Raw genomic sequence first — 26,000 nt, 5'->3', positions numbered from 1 at the left:
CGAATTCGAACATGCGACCTTTCGATTACGACAGCAATTTTACTGTTGCTCTATGGCTCATCCTCCCACTTATAGATTTGTTTACATTAATAAACTAAAATATAACACATTTTATCTGTAAGGGAGGGAGTATATAATTTATCTTTGGGTTTTATAATTTTCATTCAACATGAGAATTCAAATTTTCCTACACACCCTTCGATTTCCGTGCTAAAATGAGTCCTACATATAATTTTTTCCAACACATGGGTCCCACATGTTTTTTATCTCTACAACATGAGAATTGAATTCTCATTCAGCATGAGAAAATCAAACCCCTTTATCTTTATAGTCTAATCCTGCAGGTGACTGATGAACAAGTAAATATTGTCGCAATGCAGCTCACCGAAATACGGAATACAAATTGTAAACAGTTTTAAGTCAAAATGAACGCCCCTAATAAAAGCATAACTTATGCACAACTTTACAAAGAGAAGATAAAAAAACAAAGTGAACCGAATATGCAACAATATTATTCAAAGTAAAAAGAATCTAATTTGTTCTACATGTTTTGTCCAAAATTAACTACACCAGGAGTATTAAACGTACGCAACCTTACCTCTGAACCCTGCAACTAAAATTCGTGACCACCATAACCTTCTTGTTGCGTCTAAAGCAAACTTGAACCTTGAACAAGGATGAATGCCCAATATTATGGTGTTGTATAAGCTTTTATAATTTAATGTTCAATAGCAATTTCTGAACTAATCAAACCGCTCCCAATCTTGAGTTATTTTTGTTGAAGATGAGGTTGGTGATGGGGCATTCGAGCTTTCCATTCCAGATTCAAAGGTTTCCCATTGGGTTGTTACCGTGACAGCATTGTCACTGAAAGGGTTGGAGTTTCTTGCCTTTAGAGAATCTAAAGTATCCACTAAGTTCTGCACACGACGCACCTATCGAAGGGTGGAAAAGCTTGTGTGAAGAGATGATGCAATTTACTACAGATGATTATCAAACAGGGAAGTCCACACCAGAGGGCAATATTTTAAACAGAAAGGAAAACATCCCTTCACTACAAGAAAAGAATATAAAAAAAGAAAATGGCGAGAAAGTATTAATGAAGTAAATAACGCTAACAATTGACAAATAACATGTTTCAACTCCCGAGGAAATCCATTACCACTCGCTAATCATAATACATTTGGTAAGTGATTAGAGCCATACACTTGACATGAATAGCAAAATGGAATAAACTATGATGATATGGCAAAATTTTCAGAATGTAAAGGACACATGGATTTTGCAGAGAACTCAGATTTCCACATGGTAATAAACAATTGCAGCACCCAAGCTAGTGATAAATTTGAAGGTCAAGGTAGTTGGGATTGAAATAAAGTCCCTATTTTTCCAATACCCGATACTTCTTATTCAAATTTTCATATTATGTGAAGTCCAAATAAAAACAAATTAAAAAAAAAAGTACGCTAACAATGAAATCAGGACTGCGGCAGAACCTACACTTATTCCTAATAGAACACATTAATATAGCCAAATATTCCTTTCGTCCCCAAGCCTTCATCTTTGAAGAAAAATATCTCATTAGTGTAGCAATTACGTTCATCAGAATTTTCAAAGTTTCGAGGACCACTACATGAACTTTGTGATAATATCAAACCCACATAGTTTTTAAAAAAGCTACCAAAGAAATTTTACTTGCAAGTGGGACATGATTCGGAAGGTTGAGAAACATCTTCAAAAAATGCAAATCATATTTTTGAAAGAAAGTAAATTAATAGAATTTCATACATAATGAAACATTTAAACATGTCAGACATCTAATGTATATGAAACACTTGCCTGCATTACTTACCAACACGACACCTAAGTAGAATTTCATACATAATGAAGATTCATAAAGAAAGTTCAATCTATGAAGGCAGAAAGACCTCATACAAATCAAATGAATTTTAAAAGCAATCCATAAAGGAGGCCTCATGTAAATCAAATGATTTTGAAAACAAATCCATAAAGCTGCGGAAGGCAAAAATTAAGGCAGTCAGAATGACTCAACGAGTTGGTGCTCAAACAAATCTAAAAGACCAGATAGCTAAGAAAAATGATAGCATCTATAGTTTGTCAGAAAAATTTCCTGATGCAAAAAATCTCTGCATAATGTTCTAGAATTTGAGCCGAAACATTTTAAAAGAAGCAAAAGGATAATGATTGGATAGCTAGCCTAGTAGAAATGGTTTAAGGACAACCTCCATCTTGCTTGTTGAAAAATGCTCTCTTTCCAGTTTGAACAGCCCCAACGTCACTATGCCTAAAATTTATTTAAATATCCGGCATTCTTGAGAAGAAAAAAAGAAGAAAGAGCTGAACAAAAATTGGAAGAAGTCAAGAGTTATTCGTGTTCTGTGGAATACTCTCTTGTACTTACCAACTGACCGTTTGAGTAGATAAAGCTAGTACTGATATCTTCATATAAGATCTCCAGTCTAATAAAGAGATACTCGACCTCAATATGTGTAGTCATCTAATGAAATATTGGACCGGAGGCGATATGAAACACAGCTTGATTATCATAGATAAGTGTTATCTGCATAACCTCTCCAAATCATAACTCTCCAAATTATGAGATTGTTCAGTTTTCCAATTACCCTTCTGTATCTTCCTAGATCCAAAAGTAACTCCCCCTAATTTGGTAAGAATTTAGCATTTGGATATGTAGAGAATCAAAATTAATTCTTGTAATACTTCCATATATCAGGGATATGATAATGGCACCAGTCAACAGAACACAGTAAAATGATCAATGAACAAGGAAATTAATTCTGAATATAACATATATTGCTGAATGATACGAACCCACTTTGGTTTGGGCCTCACATGCAATAACTGACCCAATTGGAAATGTCGTTAACATGTGGAGATACTGACTGAAATGTGTGAGTATCATGGAGTTTGTTATATAGAGGGGAGGTAGTAAGGAAAGGGGACATCAGCAATTTAGGAGAATCTTGGACCCTTTTGGGATTGGGAGAGAGTGGAACCTCTCATATGTGTTCCACAACTATCTTTACTTTTTGCATTGTTAATTTCCATTAGAATTCTGTATTTCTTTCCAAGTTATCCTTTCACTGTAATGGATGTTCTGTTGTAATGGATGCTGAGCAATATTCAGATTTATTTCCTTGAGTAATTTCTGTTAATTGTTATCTGAGTTGGTCCTTATCAATTGGTATTATTGATACACTTGAATATAAAATAATAGAAGAATAATATGTTGTGTATTGATCTGTGTCAGAGAGTTACACTATATTGAGACCCTAATGGGCTTAAGTGAAAGGCCCAAACCTAATCCTAATACAGTCAGAATATTTACGGATAAGACGGAATCCAATCATATCTAATCATATCTAATCATATCATATCTAATATTCTAACACTCCCCCTCAAGCTGGTGCGTATATATTATGAGCACCAAGCTTGTTACAAATGTATTCAACCCGAGGACCTCTAAGAGCTTTAGTGAAAACATCCGCTAGTTGATTAGAGGAGTTGACGAAAGCAGTCTTGATTTCTCCTGACTGAATCTTTTCTCGAATGAAGTGACAATCAATCTCTATATGTTTGGTCCTCTCATGAAAGACAGGATTAGAGGATATATGTAGCGCAGCTTGATTATCACAGATGAGTGTCATGGGTTGTTTCTGTTCACAAAGATGAAGCTCCTGAATCAACTGCTTTAACCAGACTAACTCACAGGTAGCATTTGCCATTGCACGATACTCAGCTTCTGCACTAGATCGAGCAACAATAGGTTGTTTCTTGCTCTTCCACGAAATTAAGTTTCCTCTAAAGAAGACACAATAGCCAGAAGTAGAGCGCCTGTCCGAGGGTGATCCTGCCCAATCAGCATCTGAATAACCACAAATTTCTGTATTTCCCTGATCTGAATACAACAAACATTTTCCTGGTGCTCCTTTGATGTATCGGAGGATCCTCACAGCAGCATCCCAATGTGAATCACAAGGGGAATCAAGAAACTGACTAGCCGTACTAACAGCGAAAGAAATATCTGGCCTAGTCACAGTAAGATAGTTGAGCTTCCCAATTAGCCTCCGATAACGTCCAGGATCAGATAACGGCTCCCCCTGTCCGGGCAATAACTTGACATTAGGATCCATAGGTGTATCAACTGGTTTACTCCCCAACATACCAGTTTCTTCTAGGATATCCAGGGCATATTTCCTTTGACAGATAGAAATGCCCTGTCTAGATTGCGCCACCTCAATTCCCAAGAAGTAACGCAGCTTCCCAAGGTCCTTTGTTTGAAATGTACTAAACAAATGCTGTTTTAACTGACGAATTCCGTCTTGATCACTTCCGGTGAGAATAATGTCGTCAACATAGACTAACAAATAGATACACTTATCAGGAGATGTAATCCTATAAAACACAGAATGGTCAACTTTACTGCGGATTAAGCCAAACGCCTGAACAGCAGAACTGAAGCGACTGAACCATGCTCGAGGAGACTGCTTGAGACCATATAAGGATTTCCGAAGACGACACACCTTTCCAGACTCCCCCTGAGCAACAAAACCAGGTGGTTGCTCCATGTAAACTTCTTGTAAATCACCATGAAGAAAGGCATTTTTGATGTCAAGTTGAAGGAGTGGCCAGTGACGAACAGCAGCAAGGGCAAGAAAGAGGCGGACTGACGCCATCTTAGCGACCGGAGAAAATGTATCGCTATAATCAAGGCCAAAGATTTGAGTAAAACCCTTGGCAACTAAACGTGCCTTGAGACGATCAATATGGCCATCAGGTCCAACTTTCACAGTAAAAACCCAGCGACAACCAACTATAGACTTCTCTGGAGGAGCAGAAACAAGGTCCCAAGTGCCATTGGAATGAAGTGCAGTCATCTCATCAAGCATTGCTTGGCGCCACCCTGGATGGGAAAGTGCTTCACCTGTGGTCTTAGGAATAGAAATAGAAGAAAGACTAGAAACAAAGGTGAAATGAGGTGAAGAAAGACGGTCATAACTCAAAAAGGTATAAAGAGGATAAGGGTTACGAGTAGTACGTGTACCTTTTCTTTGAGCAATGGGAAGAGTCTCTGATGAAGGATCCGAAAGGGAAGAAGCAACAGCAGTGGGCGATGAGTCAGCAAGAGTTGAGTCGATAGGAGGCACAGTTTTGCGACGCTGATAGGTGAGAAGTGGACGGTCCTCAGGTATAGAAGTAATAGGTTGCTCATCTGGAATAGAAGCACCTGCAGCTGGCAAAGACAAGTCAAGAAAAGGGACAGGAAGTACATGATCAACTTGTGACATCTGAGATGGGATAGAATTAAAGGGTTGTTGATCAAGAAAAGTGACATCAGCGGAAACTAAGTAACGCTTAAGGTCGGGAGAATAACAACGATAACCCTTTTGAAGACGAGAATAACCAAGAAAGATACACTGAAAGGCCTTGGATGTTAACTTATCCTTACCAGGAGTGAGATCATGAACAAAACAAGTACAACCAAAGACATGTGGAGTTAGAGGATAAAGAGGAACATCTGGAAGCAATAGATTATGAGGAATGTCATTGTGGAGCACAGATGAAGGCATGCGATTGATGAGAAAACAAGAGATGAGTACAGCATCTGCCCCGAAGTGAAGGGGAACCTGCATATGAATAAGAAGGGTACGGGCAGTTTCAATGAGATGTCCGTTTTTACGTTCATCCACCTCATTTTGTTGTGGAGTGTGAGGACAAGTAGTTTGATGTAAAGTACCTTGTGTGGCCAAGAAATTAGAAAAATCAATAGAAACATATTCCTTAGCATTATCACTACGTAGAATACGAATAGAAACACCAAATTGAGTATGGATCTCAGTACAAAACTTTTTATAAATGGAAAATAGCTCGGAACGATTTTTCATTAAATAGGTCCAAGTGCAACGGGAAAAATCATCAATAAAGGTAACGAAATACCGAAAACCTAAGACAGACAAGGTACGACTTGGACCCCAGATATCTGAATGAACAAGAGAGAAAGGGGCATCAGCTCGTTTATTGACTCGACTGGCAAAAGAGGAGCGTGTATGCTTCCCTTGTTGACATGACACATAATCTAAAGACTGAAGACCGGACAAAAGAGGAACCATTTTCTGCAACTTTGAAAGACTTGGATGACCAAGGCGACTGTGGATAAGTTGTGGAGATTCTGTGAGAGAGCATGCTACTGAAGGACGAGGCACATCCAGATAATAAAGCCCCCGTGACTCACGACCCACTCCAATCATTTTCCCCGTACCCGGATCCTGCACAGAAACAGAATGGTTAGAGAAAGTAATGGTGCAAGTGAGGGAGTGGATCAACTTACTAATAGAAATTAAGTTATAAGGGATGCCAGGAATGTAATAGACAGATGTCAGGGCCAAGGTAGAGGTCGGACGAGGTTGTCCAATCCCACGAACTGGGGCTTTGGTTCCATCCGCAAGGGTAAAAGACGGTAAATGATCAGAATAAGTAAGAGATGTAAAGAGTTCCTTATTACCACAGATATGATCGGTAGCACCGGAGTCAAATATCCAAGAGCCAAGTGATGTAGAATGAGAAACACAAGCAACAGGATTACCAGTATAAGGCTGAGACTGAGGAGAAGCCTTCCTGAGAGGGATTTGGAGTGCAGCATAGTCCGAACCTGAACCAAATGATGCATTGTCTGACTGAGCTATATTTGCAACAATATAAGGAGAGTTAACCTCCGAGAGATCAGGAGATGCTGTTGCCATTTAAAGATAAAATATAAAAGCCGTAAACGAAGGCAAACGATATCCAATCAAGAAGAACCACGCGTCTAAGGTCAGACCCACAGAGAAACAATCACAGATCCAGAAAGGGGAGGAGAAGGCGAGCTTCTCTGTCCAAGACCGGCCGGAAAAAGCCGCCGGAATAGTGCTCACGCGCCGGCAGAAGGTGGCGCGTGAAGCCTACGCGCAGAGAAGACAGGTGGCGCGTGAAGGCGCGTGGGAGATGCGTTGCTGACCGGACCACCACAGACCTGGTCGCCGGGAAGAGAGGGTCCTGATCGCGTGAAGTTTGGTCGGAAAAGTCGCCGGAAAAAGTCTCTGGTTGCCTGAACAGTGATTCTGACGGCGAGCGGTGGTTCCGGTGGCCGTCGGAGGTGCTGACGCGTTTGGAAAAATCACTCAGAGGCTGTTTACAGCCCTAGAAGGCTTGTCGGAAGGACGCACGGCAAGAAAGAGTCCTAAGCAGTGGGCTTAGGTTTTAAAGCAAAAAACAAGGTTTCTAAGCGGAAGCGAGGGTTCCCAGAACGAAAGAGCTCTGATACCAACTTGAATATAAAATAATAGAAGAATAATATGTTGTGTATTGATCTGTGTCAGAGAGTTACAATATATAGAGACCCTAATGGGCTTAAGTGAAAGGCCCAAACCTAATCCTAATACAGTCAGAATACAGTCAGAATATTTACGGATAATACGGAATCCAATCATATCTAATCATATCATACCTAATATTCTAACAGATACGAACCCACTTTGGTTTGGGCCTCACATGCAATAACTGACCCAATTAGCAATGCTGTTAACATGTGGAGATACTGACTGAAATGCCCTCCAACAGAATAGAGCATGAGTGTCATGGAGTTTGTTATATAGAGGGGAGGTAGTAAGGAAAGGGGACATCGGGAATTTAGTAGAATCTTGGGCCCTTTTGGGATTGGGAGAGAGTGAAACCTCTCATATGTGTTCCACAACTATCTTTACTTTTTGCATTGTTAATTTCCATTAGAATTCTGTATTTCTTTCCAAGTTATCCTTTCACTGTAATGGATGTTCTGTTGTAATGGATGTTAAGCAATATATGAATGAGGAATATTCAGATTTATTTCCTTGAGTAATTTCTGTTAATTGTTATCTGAGTTGGTCCTTATCAATTGGTATCAGAGCTCTTATCTTGGAGCTCTGTGGGATGGTTACTATCAGAAGAATGGAGAATCGATTGGAGAATTTAGAAGAGGAGCTGCGCAGGGACGAAGCAAGACACGAGGAAGTGATTCGAAGACTTGACGCTAATGATGCTCGACACGAAGAAGTTCTATTAAAGATGGACGCTAACGAAAGAGGCATAGCAGGAATCATTCGGCGATTGGACGAAATGGTCAGGAGGAGACCGAGTCGTTCCAGAGATGGGGAGAACAACCTCGAGGATGACGAATCAGACCTAAGCAAGGAAGGAAATCAAAGAAGGGACAAGAGGCTTAACTCGAATGCTCGGGTGACCAGACGGAACCCACCGGAGCTGCTGGACAACCCTTACCGGACATTGTACACAGTAAAACAGAGAGGGAGCATTGCGGAGTTTCGTGCGGAGTTTGAGAAAAAGGTGGGTGACTTGTGGTTAGACAATGAAGATTTACTCATGGACGCATGGCTGAACGGCGTATGCAAAAGCATCAGGGAGGAGCTGTTGAGGTTACCGACCTTCAGCTTGCCGGAGATGAAGAAGCTCTCCTTGAAGATCGAAAGACGAAACGCAGCAGAGGGATGAAGGATCTGGACCAGTTGGGAGAGACATCGTGTGGGTAGAAGAGGGGTTAGGGCCACTGGGTAAGACTTGGATCCATGGTTCTAAGCGTGCGAATTTGGGCCAACGAATTGCCACAGGCCCAACTAAGGCCAGAAGAAGCAGTCCATCGTTTTTGGGCCAAAATGGTTCATTAAACCAGAGTCAGCCCACCATCAATCAGCATTCCAACGTGAATTGCCCTAATACCCTAAATGATCTAACAGAGAACACTAAGGGAGAGCCATCGTCAAAAGGCTCAACATCTGTCGCCGGCAACCGCTCGTCGGAAAGCCATGTGACCCAGGGACAACGGCTGTCTCAAGCTGAGCTCCATCATCGACAGCCATGTGGGCTGTGTTTCAAGTCCGATGAGTGCTGGAAGCCCAACCATAGATGCCAGGTCCGTCAACAGCATCCTTTGGTGGTGGACATGGACGACGAGGAAGAAGGAGAGGGGAAGATCGAAGAAGAAGGGGTGACTTTGGGGCCTGAAACGAACGCGGCTGAAAAGGCTCTACAACTTTCTTTGCATAGTCGGTTAGGACTCACTTCAAATCTGGATCAGCGTGCAAATTCAGATCCAGCAGAAACCAAAGGGTGGGTCACAACGAATTTGGGCCAGGACAACCTAAACCATATGAGCCCATTTAATCCTTCAACAGCAATCTCTAATACCCCAAACGAAGGGCAAACCGGTTCGCGCGTTACTCCACCAGAAAACCCTAAGGAAAGATCATCAGCGAAGGCATCTGCGTATGTCGCTAGCAGCTGCTCGACGGAGAGCCTCTCCGGCCAAGGGCGACGGCGTTCCCAAGCTGAGTTCCATGATCGACAGCAACGTGGGTTGTGTTCCAAGTGCGAAGAGCATTGGAACCCCAATCACAGATGTCAGCTCCCTATGCAACGTGTGGACGAGTATGACGAAAAGGAAGAGGGAGAGAGAAACGATGACAGAGCAGCGGTGGCAGCTTTATCAAGCGTTGGAGACGTTGGCCAAAATCCTCCGCTGGTGGAGGTTGCAATAAACAAGTCCTTCCCGCCAACATTTCTGAGTTTATCTCCTCCTATCATTCTGCGACGGTGGATATCAGAATCAAGGAACCCATTTGCTTGCTTTCAAACCGCCTGGGATCATGGATGATAGTCAGAAAGGAGAACGATGGAACGTGGGGGCCTTGGGGCTGTCTTAAAGCATGGCGAGAGTTAGGCAACTCTAAGGTAATCAACGTAGTTAATAGTTTTCACATAGTTAACGGCGATAAACAGGGAATTTTATGGGATGCAAATTCTGATTTTTTTGGGACTGGATGGAACCCAAGAACAACCTGTGCCTAGCTATGTAAAACAATGGAAAGGTATATTTGGAAAAGAGCATTTTTCCACTGTCATTAATGTTTTTGATCAACATGATAAGGCTGTTGTGTCTACTAATGAAAATCTTATAATCAGAGCTCATGTTACTTGCTTTATGAAAACAAAGGCAGAGACACTCAGTTGCAAATTTGTAGTTAAGGGTTCAAGGGTAGTAATAAAATGGGATCCAAGTGGGAGTTATCATGCTTCAAGCATATCTGGGTCCCAACAATTCAGGCAATGGGATCCCGAAAAAAAAAATTAACATCACCTTGAGGACAAGGTGATTGTTAGGGGGGGAGTATTGATACGAACCCACTTTGGTTTGGGCCTCACATGCAATAACTGACCCAATTGGCAATGCTGTTAACATGTGGAGATACTGACTGAAATGCCCTCCAACAGAATAGAGCACGAGTGTCATGGAGTTTGTTATATAGAGGGGAGGTAGTAAGGAAAGGGGACATCGGGAATTTAGTAGAATCTTGGGCTCTTTTGGGATTGGGAGAGAGTGGAACCTCTCATATGTGTTCCACAACTATCTTTACTTTTTGCATTGTTAATTTCCATTAGAATTCTGTATTTCTTTCCAAGTTATCCTTTCACTGTAATGGATGTTCTGTTGTAATGGATGCTAAGCAATATATGAATGAGGAATATTCAGATTTATTTCCTTGAGTAATTTCTGTTAATTGTTATCTGAGTTGGTCCTTATCAATTGATATCAGAGCTCCGATCTTGGAGCTCTGTGGGATGGTTACTATCAGAAGAATGGAGAATCGATTGGAGAATTTAGAAGAGGAGCTGCGCAGGGACGAAGCAAGACACGAGGAAGTGATTCGATGGTGCCAATATATGGACCTTTGATTGAATAGAAATCCTAATACAATTAATATGACTACCCGCTTGCTATTTGTCCGTGTTTTCCCAGCTAAAAAGACTCCCCTGCCTCAGTAGCAAACCTCCCAAAAGTTCAATACATTTTTCATACCCCTTTAACCGTTTCCTCTCTCCCTATATCTACTCCCCTTCCCTTGCTTTTTCCATCTCTCTTTCCACTACCTCCTCTCCATTTATTGCTTGCCACGTGGCGTTCCTTATAACCAACTCTCCATCATTTTCCTGCCCACGTGCCCCATCCAGAATATTATTCCCTTCCTCTCTTGTAAGTCTGCCCTTCCTTTTGTATATCTTCTTATAAGGCTCCAATTGTGAAGGCCCCAATTGTGGAAGCCCATCATATGATATCCCTGATTTATGGGAATCAAATTAGGATTTGTTTGCTCTTTTTTTATTAGGATTGAATTCGTAATTACTTAGTTTCCTTTTTTTAGTCATAGGTTAATATGTATATATTGCAACCTCCCATTGTTGATCAATCAAGTCAATACAAAGGTATTATTCACATGATATCAGAGATTGGTTGACAAACTGATCTACTTTTTTCACACTCAACCTAACAATGCCTTTGAAGTAAGCATAATCAGTCAATTCATGCATTTATCCTAGGAGAAACATCTTAGTGCAGTTTACAAAATCTTTAGGTATCTCAACTCAAGAACACTCGAAGAAAGGGACTATTCTTCAAAAAAAGGGTAAAAGGGGATAATTGAAATTTACACCGGTGCAGACTAGGTAGGTTCATCAGTAGACAGAAGATCTCCCTTAGGTTATTGCAACTATGTGTAAGGCAATTTAGTAACTTCGAGGAGTAAGAAACAAACAATAGTAGCAAGTAGTGCTAAGGCGAAATTCCAAGCATTAGCTCATGGAGTTTGAGAGAGAATCTAGTTGATAAGACTTCTTGAAGAGTTGAAGATATCTTATTTCCCACTAGTAAGACCGTATTGCGACAATAAGGCAGTTGTCAACATTGCACAAAATCATGTTCATTATGATAGAACAAAACATGTGGAAGTAGACAACCACTTCATTAAAGGAAAATTGGATGATGGAAGTATGTGTATAATGCACATCCTTACTAAAAAGTAAACTGTAGACATCCTTACTAAAGAGCAAACTGCAAACCACTTTTTGAAGACTTAATTGGCAAGTTGGAAATGATTAACATATATCTTCAAACTTTAGGGGGAGTGTAAGGAATAAAAATTAATTCTTGTAATAATTAGTGGGATCAAATTAGGTTTTTTTTTTTTTTGTAGGATTAATTTCATAATTACTTAGTTTACCTGTTTACTCACAGGTTAATTTTTATATATTGTAACCTCCCATTGTTGATTAATCAAGTCAAAACAGAGGTAGTTTTCAAATGATCTATAAGGGTGTCAATTGGATTTGTATTCAATAGACTGGTTTCTATCCATGACATATTTCCTCAATGAAATCATGATACCATCATTAGGTTATTGCAACTCTATTCCTTGACGTAATGAAATTTGCCAAGGTCTTTGGTCGGAAAATGATGACCAATATATTGTTTTACCAAAATTATGTCATAGTGATCACTACTAATGATAACAATGTCATCAACATATACAATCAAATAAATATATCCTTGAACTGAGAGGCAGTAAAAGTCAGAGTGGTTGACTTCACTCTATATCATACCGAATTGCTGAACTATCATTCTTAAACTGCCAAAGCGAAACCAAAAAGATTGTTTAAAGCCATACAAAGACTTTTGAAACTGACAGACAATGGCAACAAACCCCTGGAACAACAAATCTTAATTGTTGCCCTATATAAACCTACAAGATCACCATAGAAGAAAACATTCTTGATGTTGAAATGGCTAGTGACAAATAGCAGCCATATTTTTACTTCTCCATGTTACTAGATTTCCCTATAGAAACATACAATAGCCCAAAGTAGACCGTCGGTCAGTCCCGGATCCAGCATAATCGGCGTTTGTATAAACTACTAAGGATAGTTTTCCTCCTCTCTGGAATAATAATCCTCTGCCTAGTGTGCCTTTTAGATATTGGAGAATCCTGTCCACTACTTGCAGGTGTTTTTCCCTCAGATCATGCACGAATTAGCTAACAATACTAACTGCATAAGCTAGATCAGGTCTAGTATAAGCCAAATATATCAATCTTCCCACCATTCGTTGATAAAAAATTATAGAAGTTTAGGCATAGATGAAGGAGAAAAGATAGAGAGAATAATAGATGCTGAATATTATATGTTATGAGGTAATTGATTGGATTACAAAGGACAAAGAACTAATTCCTATTTATACTTGTTAGAATAGTTATTAGAATAGTTTAGTGTATATAATAGAATAGTCCCACATCTTGTGGGCATAACCCATTAGGTCTTTTAGTCTCCTTAAATAAAGAGCTCTTGTATATTGTAACATACAATGATTCAATATACCATTATTTTATTATTCACTCTCAAGTTGGTATCAAAGCTGGTTGTTTTGGAGACCCTCGCTTCCGCTAAAACCCTAAGCCCACTGCTTAGGTATTCTTTTATACTTTGTCGTGCGTCCTTCCGGCAAGTCTTCCTCTACGCCGTGCATCCCTCCAGCTTGTGTTCAGGTACTGTTCATCGTGTCCGTACAAGTACTGTTCACCGCGCCCCCGTACTGGTACTGTTCACCGCGTCTGTATGGGTACTGTTCACGCCTATACAGTTACTGTTCATCGCTGGAAACACGTGTTCCTTCTTGTTCGGCTATCCGGTTAACCCAATTTACTTTGTTCTGCAAGTTTTTATTGCGTTCGTAATGGCAGAATCATCTCCTGCTCCTGATTCACCTTCTGTTGTTTATTCCACTTTCCACTGCTCTTGTTTCCCATACTAACTCTCGCAGGAACAGTGGATGTAGTCAAAGACCTCGTTGTAGCTATTGTCAACAACTTGGTCATTATGTTCTTACACGAAGTATCCTCACCTGCGACCTTCTTATGCTGCGAATATAGTTCAGTCAAATACTCCTTAATCTGGTTTAGTCTCTCTCTCCTGCAAACTATGCAGCACTCCAGACTCTTCTTAAGAAGGCGTTTCCTCAGTCTCATCCTTCTGCTCTAGATATTGATAATCCTGTTGCTTGTGTTTCTCATTCTACATCACTTGCCCCTTGGATATTTGACTCAGGTGCTACCGATCATCTCTGTGGTAATAAGGAACTATTTACGTCTCTTACTTATTCTGATCATTTACCTTCTCTTACCCTTGCTGATGGAACCAAAACCCCAGTTCATGGGATTTTAAAAGCTCACCTGACCTCTATCTTGACCTTGACATCTGTCTATTACATCCCTGGCATCCCTTATAACTTAATTTATGTTAGTAAATTGGTCCACTCCCTCACTTGCACCATTATTTTCTCTAACCATTTTGTTTCTGTGCAGGATCCGAGTACAGGGAAGACGATTGGAGAGGATCGCGAATCACTGGGGCTTTATTATCTGGTTGTACCTCATCCTACAATGGCATGCTCTCTCACAGAATCTCCACAACTTATCCACAGTCGCCTCGATCATCCAAGTCTTTCAAAATTACAAAAGATGGTTCCTATTTTATCTTGTATTCAATATTTAGATTGTCTGTCGTGTCGGCAAGGGGAGCACACACGCTCCTCCTTTACCAGTCAAGTCGATAAACGAGCTGATGTTCCTTTCTCTCTTATTCATTCGGATATTTGGGGTCCAAGTCGTACTTTGTCTGTTTAAGGTTTTCAGTATGTTGTTACTTTTATTTATGATTATTCCTGTTGTACCTGAGTTTATTTAATGAAAAATCATTCTAAGTTATTCTCCATTTATAAAAAGTTCTCTTTTGAGGTTTATACTCAATTTGGTGTTTCTATTCGTATTTTACGTAGTGATAGTGCTAAGGAATATGTTTCTTTTAACTTTTCTAATTTCTTGGCTTCACAAGGTACTTTACACTAGACCACTTATCCTCACACCTCACAACAAAATAGGGAGGCCGAACGTAAAAACAGACAACTCATTGAAACTGCTTGTACCCTTCTTATTCACACGAAGGTTCCTCTTCACTTCTGGGCGGATGCCGTACTAGCCTCTTGTTTTCTCATCAATCGCATGCCTTCCTCTGTGCTTAACAATGACATTCCCTATAACCTATTGTTTCCATATGCTCCTCTTTATCCTCTATCTCCACATGTCTTTGGTTGTGCCTGTTTTGTTCACGATCACACTCATGGTAAGGACAAGTTAACATCCAAAGCCTGTAAGTATATTTTTCTTGGCTATGCTCGTCTTCAAAAGGGTTATAGTTGTTATTCTCATGATCTTAAGCGTTATATTATTTCCGTGCTATCACTTTTCTTGATCAACAACCCTTTCATTCTAACCCATCTCAGTTGGCACAGGTTTATCAAGTTTTTCTTGTTCCCTTTCTTGACTTGTCTTTACCAGCTGCAGGTGACTCTCTTCCAGAGAAAAGTGCCTCCATCCCTGAGGATCATCCTTTTCTCGCCTACCAGCGGCGTCAGAAAGTGCCTCCTGCGGACTTGACCCTGGATGACTTATCGCATTCTCCTGTCACCTCATCCCCTCCGGCTCTTACACCAAAGGCTCTTCCCATTACCCAAAGAAAAGGTATACGTACTACTCGTAACCCTTATCCTCTTTATACCATTTTAAGCTATGACCGTCTTTCTATTTCTCATTTCACTTTTGTTTCTAGTCTTTATTCTATTTCTATTCCTAAGACCACAGGTGAGGCACTTTCCCATCCAGGGTGGCGCCAAGCGATGCTTGATGAGATGACTGCTCTTCATTCCAATGACACTTGGGACTTTGTTTCTTCTCCTCCAGGAAAGTCTATTGTTGGTTGCCGATGGGTCTTTAATGTCAAGGTTGGGCTTAATGGCCATGTTGTTCGTCTCAAGGCGCGCTTAGTTGCCAAGGGTTTTACTCAGATTTTTGGTCTTGACTATAGTGACACGTTCTCTCCTTTTGCTAAGATGGCGTATGTCCGCGTGTTTCTTGCCCTCGCTGCTGTTCGTCACTGGCCACTCCTTCAACTAGATATTAAAAATGTTTTTCTTCATGGTTTTACAAGAGGTTTACATGGAGCAACCACCTGGGTTTGTTGCTAAGGGGGAGTCTAGGAAGGTATGCAGACTTCGTAAGTCTTTATATGGCCTCAAGCAGTCTCCTCAGGCATGGTGCAGCCGTTTCAGTTCTGTCGTTCAGGCTTTTGGCTTAATCCGCAGTACGGTCGATCATTCTGTGTTTTATAGGTTCACATCTCCCGACAAGTGCATATATCTGTTAGTTTATGTTGATGACATTATTCTCACCGGAAGTGATCAAGCTGGGATTCACCAGTTAAAACAATATTTGTTCAGTCAATTTCAAAAGAATGATCTTGGCAAGCTTCATTACTTCTTAGGGATTGAAGTGGCACAGTCTAGACAGGGAATTTCTATCTGTCAAAGGAAATATGCCTTGGATATCCTAGAGGAGACTAGTATGTTAGGGTGTAAGCCGGTTGATACACTCATAGATCCTACTATCAAATTACTACCCAGACAGGGAGAGCCATTATCTGATCCTGTACGTTATCGGAGGTTGATTGGGAAGCTTAATTATCTCACTGTGACAAGGCCGGACATTTCTTTTGTTGTTAGTGTGGCTAGTCAGTTCCTTGACTCCCCTTGTAATTCTCATTGGGATGCTGCTGTGAGAATCCTCCAGTACATCAAAAGAGCACCAGGGAAAGGCTTATTATATTCAGATCAGGGAAATACAGAAATTTGTGGTTATTCAGATGCCGATTGGGCAGGATCACCTTCGGATAAGCGCTCTACTTTAGGCTATTGCGTCTTCTTTAGAGGAAATTTGATTTATTGGAAAAGTAAGAAACAAATTGTTATTGCCTGCTCTAGTGCAAAGACCGAGTATCGTGCAATGGGAGTTGCTACCTGCGAGCTAATCTGGTTAAAGGAGTTGATTCGGGAGCTCTATGTTTGTGAACAGAAACAAGAAACAGCCTATGACACTCATTTGTGAGAATCAAGCTGCGCTACATATATCATCTAATCCTGTATTTCATGAGAGAACTAAACATATAGAGATCGATTGTCATTTCATTCGAGAAAAGATTTAGTTAGGAGAAATCAAAACTGCAATTGTCAACTCCAATGATCAACTCGCGGATGTCTTCACTAAAGCTCTTAGAGGTCCTCAGGTTGAATACAGTTGTGGCAAACTGGGTGCTTACAATATATACGCACCAACTTGAGGGGGAGTGAGTGTTAGAGTAGTTATTAGAATAGTTCAGTTTATATAATAGAATAGTCCCACATCTTGTGGGCTTAGCCCGTTAGGTCTTTTAGTCTCTTTAAATAAAGAGCTCTTGTACATTGTAACATACAATCATTCAATATACCATTATTCTATTATTCAATCTCAAGTATACTAAACAGGGGACTCCTAAAATAAGAAAACAAATCATAAAAGAAAAAGGGAAACAAATCCTAAGAGATCCTCTACAATTTCTAAAATATATTAAAATATACTCTTAATATTATTGATATCTTTTAAATATTATAACATTTACATTATTTACATATTTTCCAATATTGGTAAAAAAGACTTCACATAAATCCATGCACTGCTCTATAATTTATATATTAAAAAATTGAGTTATTGGCCATGACTAACTAAAATATAAGTTTGCAACTTTGGTAAGCAAATCAAGAACATCACAGCTTAGCAACTTCAATGTCATAAATACTACCTCAGCTTTTCTCTGCAACTTTGAATCACCTTCAGCCTCAATACCATCCAGTTTCAGCAATTGACTCATAAGCAACTCTGTCAACACAACAAACTCTTTCTCAGAAGCTTTGTTCCCCCCACTGATAGCCAATTCCAAGGCAGCCACCTAAAATTTAAAATAAATCATATGATCATTCTCCAGATAATATGTTTTTACAATTAGTAGAGTAGTTATATTTCAAACACATACTCACCCTATCTGAGAGCTTGTCCACCTCAACTCTGATCCCAGCAATAGCTTCAGAAGCTTTACAGATCTCATTATGTTTTCTGGTTTCCTCAAGTTTCCTCTCTTTGCTAGCAGTGCCCTCCAAAAGTAAAATCTTTGATTTGTTCTTCACACCTTCGTGGTGCAAATGCTCTCTATCATTCTTTTCTATCCCTCTGAAGAAAAGTCGTTGCTCTTCAGGCTCTAAACCAGTTTTTTGCACAAGCAATTTCTTAATATCCCCTGTTATTCAAAACCCATATAAGACAAAAACATATATCAATAACAACAGAATAATTATTTCCACGCTACTATATGCCAATATTAAGACAAATATCATTTTCCTCAAGCATATTGCAGAACAAGAAAAAATCAATATCATAACAAAGGACAACTTTAATTTGGTATGAAGTATAAACACAATAAGAAAATAATATTTTCCTTCCTTTTCTATTCCTTTGAAGGAGGGCAAGCCTTGGAGCAAGTGATAAGGTTTCTCTTTTGTGACCGGAGAGTCACGGGTTCGAGTCTAAGAAATTGCAAAATTTAAGGGCCTCGCAAAGCAAGGGACCTTTTGTGCACTGAGATTTTCCCTTCTTTCCTTCGAAGAAGAGTCAAAGCTCCTCAGGCGCTAAACCAATTTTTAATGAGAAATAAATTTCTTAATATACCTATTATGGAGGGCCAAATTAAGACAAACATATATACCATTGACAACAGTGTATATACTTGTTAGGTACACGGGAAAGGAGTGTGATAAGCATGATATGGATTAACATTGTAACAACCTGCTCACATGACAAGTCGGGCAGAATCAGTTACTCTTAAGTGGAGTGGGATAAAAAGGAAGGGGTGGAGAGGAGGGGGACAAGCAAGAATTAAGTGTGGGATTGGATTAGAGTTTAAAGCTCTCGAATGACCAGTGGTATCTTTTCTTTTCTGTATTCAGTGCTTTCATTAGCTTTCTATTTGTTGTGAGTGAGGAAGAGACTATTTCTCTGAACCTGCTTTTGTGATTGGGAAGAATAAGGCTCCTCTAAAGTGAGCAAGCAAGAATGCATTCACCCTTGATTCAATTCAAAGTGCATTGTGATCTCAATCCACTAATTTCAGTTATAAGAGCTTTTCTCAAATGGGAATTACTCACACTTTTCTGTAATCAAAATACCTGGGTTCATATCAATATTCTAACTAGTGTATGTCACGACTACGTCAAGTACCAACTTCCTCAAATATGTTCCAGAATCTAGAAGAAATAATCAATATCATGATGCATGATAAAACTTTAATCCGGTAGGAACATAGTATGAAAAGAAATCAGACTAGACTACTAGTTTAGTCAATGTATTTTGTTTCAGGTCCCCAAATTTTCAATAAATCCACTCCCCAAGAAGTGATAAGTATAAACTGAAAATTTGTTTGCAATTCTTCTTTCCCTGGGAATACCTCGGTAAAAAAGTAGTTATAAACTAATAACTATAAAACAACATTTTAGCTCATTTTCAACATGCATGAAATGGCATCCAACAAGTAAATTACAAACAACTTCACACAATTAAAGTCCAGGAACCAATTTGAAACTAAAGGAAAACTATAAAAACCTGTCATTTGCTGCTGATTCTGTCATTGAGAAAATAAAATTAAATGCACAAGTGGGCATAATACTAGTTTATACCATATGCTAACCTTTTCAAATAATAAAGTTTTTAACTGAAAACCTGTTAAAAGGAGTTAGAATATCTAGAAGATATCTTATAGATATTCTAACATGTTTAAATTATAGGGATTTAGATATAGAGAGAGAAAAGGGAATGAAAACTGAATAATATTCTATAATGACTTGATATGAAGTGATACAAAAGACAAAGCATTAATCCTCATTTATACTAATAGTAGACTCCTAATATAAGAAAAAAAATCATTAGTTATAAGGAAATATATAAATCAATCCTAAAAGATCATCTAGGATACCCTAAACTACTGGTATCTTATGATTGGTTTCCATATTTTCCTTATATCTTTTGGTTTGGTCCCTTATTTTTGCTAACTACTATCTACTTAGGGATGTGCAAAATAACCAAAAAACTAAACCGAACCGAATTGCACTCAAAAAAACAGGATTTTAAAAACCAGCTCATGAACCGAACCAATTTTTACCAAACCAGTTCATTAACCGAACTGGTTTTTAAAACCAGTTCAAAAACCGAACCGAACCATTTTCGAACCGAACCGAACTGCTTTTTATTACTTTATTTCTTTATTTTTTTTAATGTTTTTTCTTTTCAGAAGAAGGTCGACCCGAACCAATTCTAAATCAAACCGAAACATTTCCAACCGAACTGAACCATGTTCGAACCGAATCGAACCGAACTAGTTTTGAACCGAATCGAACCGGTTTTGAACCGAACCGAACCAGTTTTGAACTAAACCAAACCGTTTTCGAACCGAACCGTTTAAACCAATTCGGTTCGGTTTTTTAAAAATTTCAATTGAATTCGACCCATGCACACCCCTATATCTACTATTAGCATAAATAGGGATTAGTACTTTGTCTTTTGTATCACATCATATCACGTCATGATAGAATGTCATTCAATCTTCATTCCTATTTTCCCTCTATACTTAAATATATATAATTTCAACATGGTATCAAAGTGGTGCAGCAAAAGCATAGTGGGCCCATAACCCACAGGCCCACTATCCATGTGTCTACTTGGCAGTGCTCTCTCTCACAGATCCTCTCAACGGATTCAGACCTGCACATAAAATGCACGCGCAGACAGCAAAGACATTGGATTTTGAGGCTGTCTTGGACACGGCCTCATATGGAAGGCATGATATGCATGTAAGTTGGTCACGCTTGAATCATGCATACGCAATACAGCCCCATGCCAGCTCATATCTGATGATAGAAATAAATTAATTTTCAATTATTAATATTAAATGTTTTACCTACTCAGTCCCTTTAAATGCGGATTTTTGACCAGTGATGAAAAAAAGGTGAATGGAACCTGGTAGAATAGAATAAAAAAATTGAGATAGGGGCCACTCACTATAAGAGAGGCACTACTGAGCAGAGAAAGGGACAGCGGGGAAGAAAAAGAGACTGAGGCACAGGCAAAACAGCCTCCTCCGTGAAAACAGATAAGAGCTGAGAGATCTGAGCTTGGTTTCTTGGAGGAATTGGCTTTAAAAGAAGGACTAGTAGTGGAATGATGTCATCTGGAATTGAACTGGAAGTGATTGGGGCTCTGTTGCAGTTCTGGATTCATACTACTTCCTTCTTGTCGGCCCTCGCTGTGTGCTCCACTTGCTGTATGTTACTCTGCACTCTGATGCATAGGTTGAATCTTCTGAACTAGGCTGTTTTAATCTGATTGAGGCCAAAAAGGACTCATTATGGAGTCGAGTTTTTGGAGGCTTTTCACATGCAAAAAAATTCACAGCTGTTCTTGTTCTTAAGAGGAAATCTCACTGAAGATCTTGAGAGATTTTTTACCTTTTTTTGGTAGTTGTCCCTTAATTATTTTCCTCATTTATTTTTTGAGGTTTCCTGCAACATTTTCTGGATATTTTGTGGGGGGTTTTGGAGGTTTTTCCCAAATTCTTCCACCATGCCTGAGTCTCTGAAACAACCAGCGAATAGACTAAAGCAAAGGTCTCACCCCTTGCAAGAGTCCCAGATGCCAAGAAAATTACGCATCATGTATGACGATCCTGATGCTACTGATTCATCATCTGAAGATGAGGCAGAGTTGATTGTGAAGCCCAAAAAAACAAAACGAACCATTCTTGAGATGTCACTTCCCCCTGTTCCTGCCATCCCTATCTCCTCCGGAACTAGCTCGTGTGAGGAGAATAACAACAGCAATGCATTTAAGACTGGCATTGAGGGTCAGCCTCAAAACAGGAAGAGGGTTTCAACCCAAACCCCACCAAGGAGGAGGCGATCACCTGCGAAATACAGAGGTGTTCGGCAGAGGAAATGGGGAAAGTGGGCTGCTGAGATTCGTGATCCGTTTAAGAGGGCCCGTATCTGGTTAGGCACTTACGACACTGCAGAAGAGGCTTCCCAAGCTTACGAGGCAAAAAGGCTTGATTTTGAAGCTATGGCAAAGGCTCAAGCCCACAATAATGGCTCTTCTGCAGCACCCTTGGCTACAACTTCTGATAAGCATAACTACTGTAAATCTTCTGCTGCTGCAGCATCTGTAACAGAAAAGTTTTCTACTACTTTCGAGGACTTAGAGAGCATGTTCTCACGCACATCACCATCCTCTGTGCTTGGGTCAGATACCTTGGCTTTCAATTCAATTGAGAAGGGTAATATTTCCAGCAATGAAGCTGTTGAGGCCAGTGATTTGGTGGCTGAACTGGCGGGGTTGGAAATACCAGATTTGAATCTGTTGAAGAAGCCTCCACCATCTGCTGCTGCTGCTCCATCTGGGTCTGAGCCCATCCTTGGGCTTGATTTTGATTGGTTACCGTTTGATGATAATGGGGAAAGTTTTGATGATCTTGGTGGCCTGGAGGATATTCAAATTTGTGGGTTTGATGACAATGAGACTAGTAAGCTTCCTGATTTCGATTTTGGTGATTTTGGTCCTGATGAGTTTGCTGATTGGACTGAGGAACCCCGCAATAAACCTTGAACTTAAGTTTTGTAGCAACATGAGAATAAGACTTAGAGTACTATGTTATAAGTTCTGTTTTGCCTAAAGTTTTATTATAGTTTGGTGAGATCTGAGGAACTGCAAAATCAATTCCTGAGTGAGGGACTGGTTTTATGACTTGATTTTTATTGTTTGTTGAGGGAGATGTCAGATCAGTATGTTGTTAGAGAGAATCCTTTGGGTCTTCCCTGCTATTAGGGTCGTCCAAGGTTTCTCGAACCATAATATTAAGAAGTAATTTGAAAGTTCTTGTATGACAAAGATTACCTTCACACACCCTTTTCCTATGAGTGTGTGTACACCATGAGATTCACTACCATCAGATTTTGTCTCAATTCCATGCTAGCCTGTCAGGCTTTGTCCGAATTGCAGTCTGGCCCCTTCAGACTTTGTCCCAGCCGTTGTCAGTCCTTGTCCTAGTTGCAGTCAGGTCCCATTAGCCTAGCCCTGTTGGTCTTTGTCCAAGATGCAGTCTGGCACCATCAGTCTTTGTCTAGATGCATTCTGGCCCTGTGGGTCTTTGTCATAGATGCAGCCTGGCCCCATCGGTCTTCATCCCATATATGCATTCTGGCCTCAAACTTTCTCCCAGATCATATTGTTGGGTTATTTTTCCTTTTTAAAGGGTTCTTTTGTAATAAGCTTAAAGCTTAGTAATCTTTAGTTTGAGGGGGAGTGTTAGAATATCTAAAAGATATCTTATGATATTATGATTATATTTTAGAATAGTTTAGATTATCCTAGATGATCTCTTAGAATTGGTTTACATGTTTTCTTATATCTCATAATTTGTTTCCTTACTTTAGGAGTTTACTATTAGTGGAAATAGGGATTAGTGTTTTGTCTTTTTGTATCACTTCATATTATGTCGTTATAGAATATTATTCCGTCTTTATTTCATTCTCTCCCCCAATATCTAAATCCCAATAATTTCAACAAAAGCAATGCCTTAAATCCACTATATTTCTGAAAACCAAAAACATGCCACCAAATTACAGGAAGCAAGTGATTTTCTGATAGTCGGTTTTTCCTCTTTCTTAAGAGTTATTACAATGTTGTATTCCTTAGTTGGAATATTCATTCCTGCATCATAAATCTTACTAGTTACTTGCACTTTCTAAAAGCTAATGATGTTAGAACTCCACACTTTACAATTAACTATCTTATCACCAGTGATGAAGCCAGATGGGTTAGGGTGGGCGATCACTCCTCCCAAACTTCACTAATTCAGAATTAGTTATAAAGACCTTGAGAAAGAGTGAACAACCAATCCCATTATTGCATGGGGTCTCCATATCTTGGTCCCCTTACAAAGTTTTCTCACTCGCCATGGCTTATCACAACATTAAATATGAAGATTCTTATACAGATAAATAATTTTTTAAATGGAAACAGATAAATAGATTATAACTAAGTAGCTATACTATTGAACATCTTTTCAAGTAAAAGTAGAAACACTTCCTGAATTTGTGGCATGAAAGGAGTACATATGTTCTCACTAACTTTTATCAGCTGACTTGAAAGAACAGCGCTTGTTTCGGTAATAGAAGTTCAAAATAGGAAGGAAAGCAATGTCTAACCCTCTAGCCATGACAAATAACATATTTCATGTTTCAGCTCTCGACTAATATCATTACCACTCCCTAGTCATAATCCATTCGATAAGTGATCAGAGCCATACACATGACATGAATAGAAAAATGGAATAAACTATGATGATATGGCAAAATTTTCAGAATATACAGGACAAATGGATTTTGCAGAGAACTCAGATTTCCACATGGTAATAGACAATTGCAGCACCCTAGCTAGAGATAAGTTTGAAGGTTAAGGTAGTAAGGATTGAAATAAAGTCCCTATTTTTCCAACACCCGATACTTCTTATTCATATTTTCATATGTGAAGTCCAAATAAAAAAAATAAAAAAGTATGCTAACAACGAAATCAGGACTGCGGCAGAACCTACACGTATTCCTAATAGAACACATTAACATAGCCAAATATTCTTTTTGTCCCCAAGCATTCATCCTTGAAGAAAAATATCTCATCAGTGTAGCAATTACGTTCATCAGCATTTTCAGAGTTTCGAGGACCATTACATGAACTTTGTGACTATACCAAACCCACATAGTTTTCCAGTGAAAGTCTTTATTTTATTTTATTTTTAAAAAAAGCTACCAAAGAAATTTTACTTGCATGTAGGACATGATTCGGAAGGTCAAGAAACATCTTCAAAAATGCAAATCATATTTTTGAAGGAAGTCATATTAATAGAATTCCATACATGAAACATTTAAACATGTAAGACATCTAATGTATATGAAACCACTTCGCTGCATTGCATACCAACACGACACCTAAATAGAATTTCATACATAATGAAGATTCGTAAAGAAGTTCAATCTATGAAGACCTCAAACAAATCAAATGAAATTTAAAAGCAATCCATAAAGGAGGCCTCATGTAAATCAAATGATTTTCAAAACCAATCCGGAAGCCAAAAATTAAGGCAGTCAGAATTATTCAACGATTTGGTGCTCAAATAAATCTAAAAGATCAGATAACTAAGAAAATTGATAGCATCTCTACATAATGTTCTAGAATCTTCTAGAAGAAATCTCTGACGACAAAATTTGTGCTGAAACATTTTAAAAGAAGCAAAAAGATAATGATTGCACAGCTAGCCCAGTAAAAAATGGTTCAAGGACAAGCTCCATCTTGCTTAGCTATGTCAAAGTGCAACACACTATTTTCAAAAATTTCAACCAAAATATGATATTTTTAATCAAATACAAACAACTTCATATAAAGCAATAACTAACCCTCTACCTATGTCAATGTGCAACATAGCTCACTATATTCAAAAACTTCAACCAAAATATGATATTCTTAATCAAATAAAACCAACTTCAAATAAGGCAAACTCAAACATCCCACATACTCTATCAATTGAAGTTCTCTAATCTCAAACAATATCTTTCTATCACATACTAATTGTAGATTCACTTCACGAATTCCCCAACTAACATAACATCAACCCCAATTCCAGGAACTTATAATCACAAATAATCAGCATGCACACAAACAATCACACACGACAAATAATCAAATTCTCGAATAATGGATTGAAAGAGAAGAAACATCACCGAAAGTTGATTGGGCTGGAAGGTGGACCTCGTGGTGAGAGGAACCGTGAGAAACGTTGATCATGATCATGGGCCCACCGCCTCCGCCGCTCTCGGACATTCCGCAGGGCATCGTCTCTGGAAATATCTCGCCGGCTTGCGCCGGCGGCGAGGAGCCTGCAGGGTCTGAGGCGTTCTTCATCAAAAGGCGGTTTCGCAAAACGCAAAGAAAAGTTGTCGTTTCTGCTGAAGCAGTGGACTCAACTCAACTTCACCTGAAGCACAAGTTTGTAGCAGATTAGGAAAAAGAATACAGTAGAGAAGGGTTGGTACA

At 39.3% G+C, this 26,000-nt stretch overlaps 2 protein-coding genes across 2 annotated transcripts; one reads left to right on the top strand and one right to left on the bottom strand.

Annotated features, from left to right (window-relative positions):
* Positions 1 to 428: 428 nt before the first annotated feature.
* LOC133311251 (BAG family molecular chaperone regulator 4-like) lies at positions 429 to 25,972 on the bottom strand. The gene is made up of 4 exons (XM_061512267.1): positions 25,688 to 25,972; positions 17,855 to 18,111; positions 17,620 to 17,766; positions 429 to 935 (listed from the first exon to the last, which is right to left on the bottom strand). The coding sequence occupies exons 1-4, from the start codon at positions 25,866 to 25,868 to the stop codon at positions 744 to 746; spliced, it is 777 nt and encodes a 258-aa protein (XP_061368251.1). The 5' UTR covers positions 25,869 to 25,972; the 3' UTR covers positions 429 to 743.
* Positions 21,483 to 22,520, top strand: LOC133311236 (ethylene-responsive transcription factor ERF118-like). The gene has a single exon (XM_061512247.1). The coding sequence runs from the start codon at positions 21,483 to 21,485 to the stop codon at positions 22,518 to 22,520; it is 1,038 nt and encodes a 345-aa protein (XP_061368231.1).
* Positions 25,973 to 26,000: the final 28 nt, after the last annotated feature.

Source organism: Gastrolobium bilobum, unplaced genomic scaffold (assembly GCF_033153095.1).
Source record: "Gastrolobium bilobum isolate Gb01-03AN ecotype WA unplaced genomic scaffold, APGP_CSIRO_Gbil_v1 utg9958, whole genome shotgun sequence".
NCBI classification, from domain to species: domain Eukaryota; kingdom Viridiplantae; phylum Streptophyta; class Magnoliopsida; order Fabales; family Fabaceae; genus Gastrolobium; species Gastrolobium bilobum.
The sequence above is the reverse complement of the archived record's forward strand: the minus strand, read 5'-3'. Positions and strand labels throughout refer to the sequence as shown.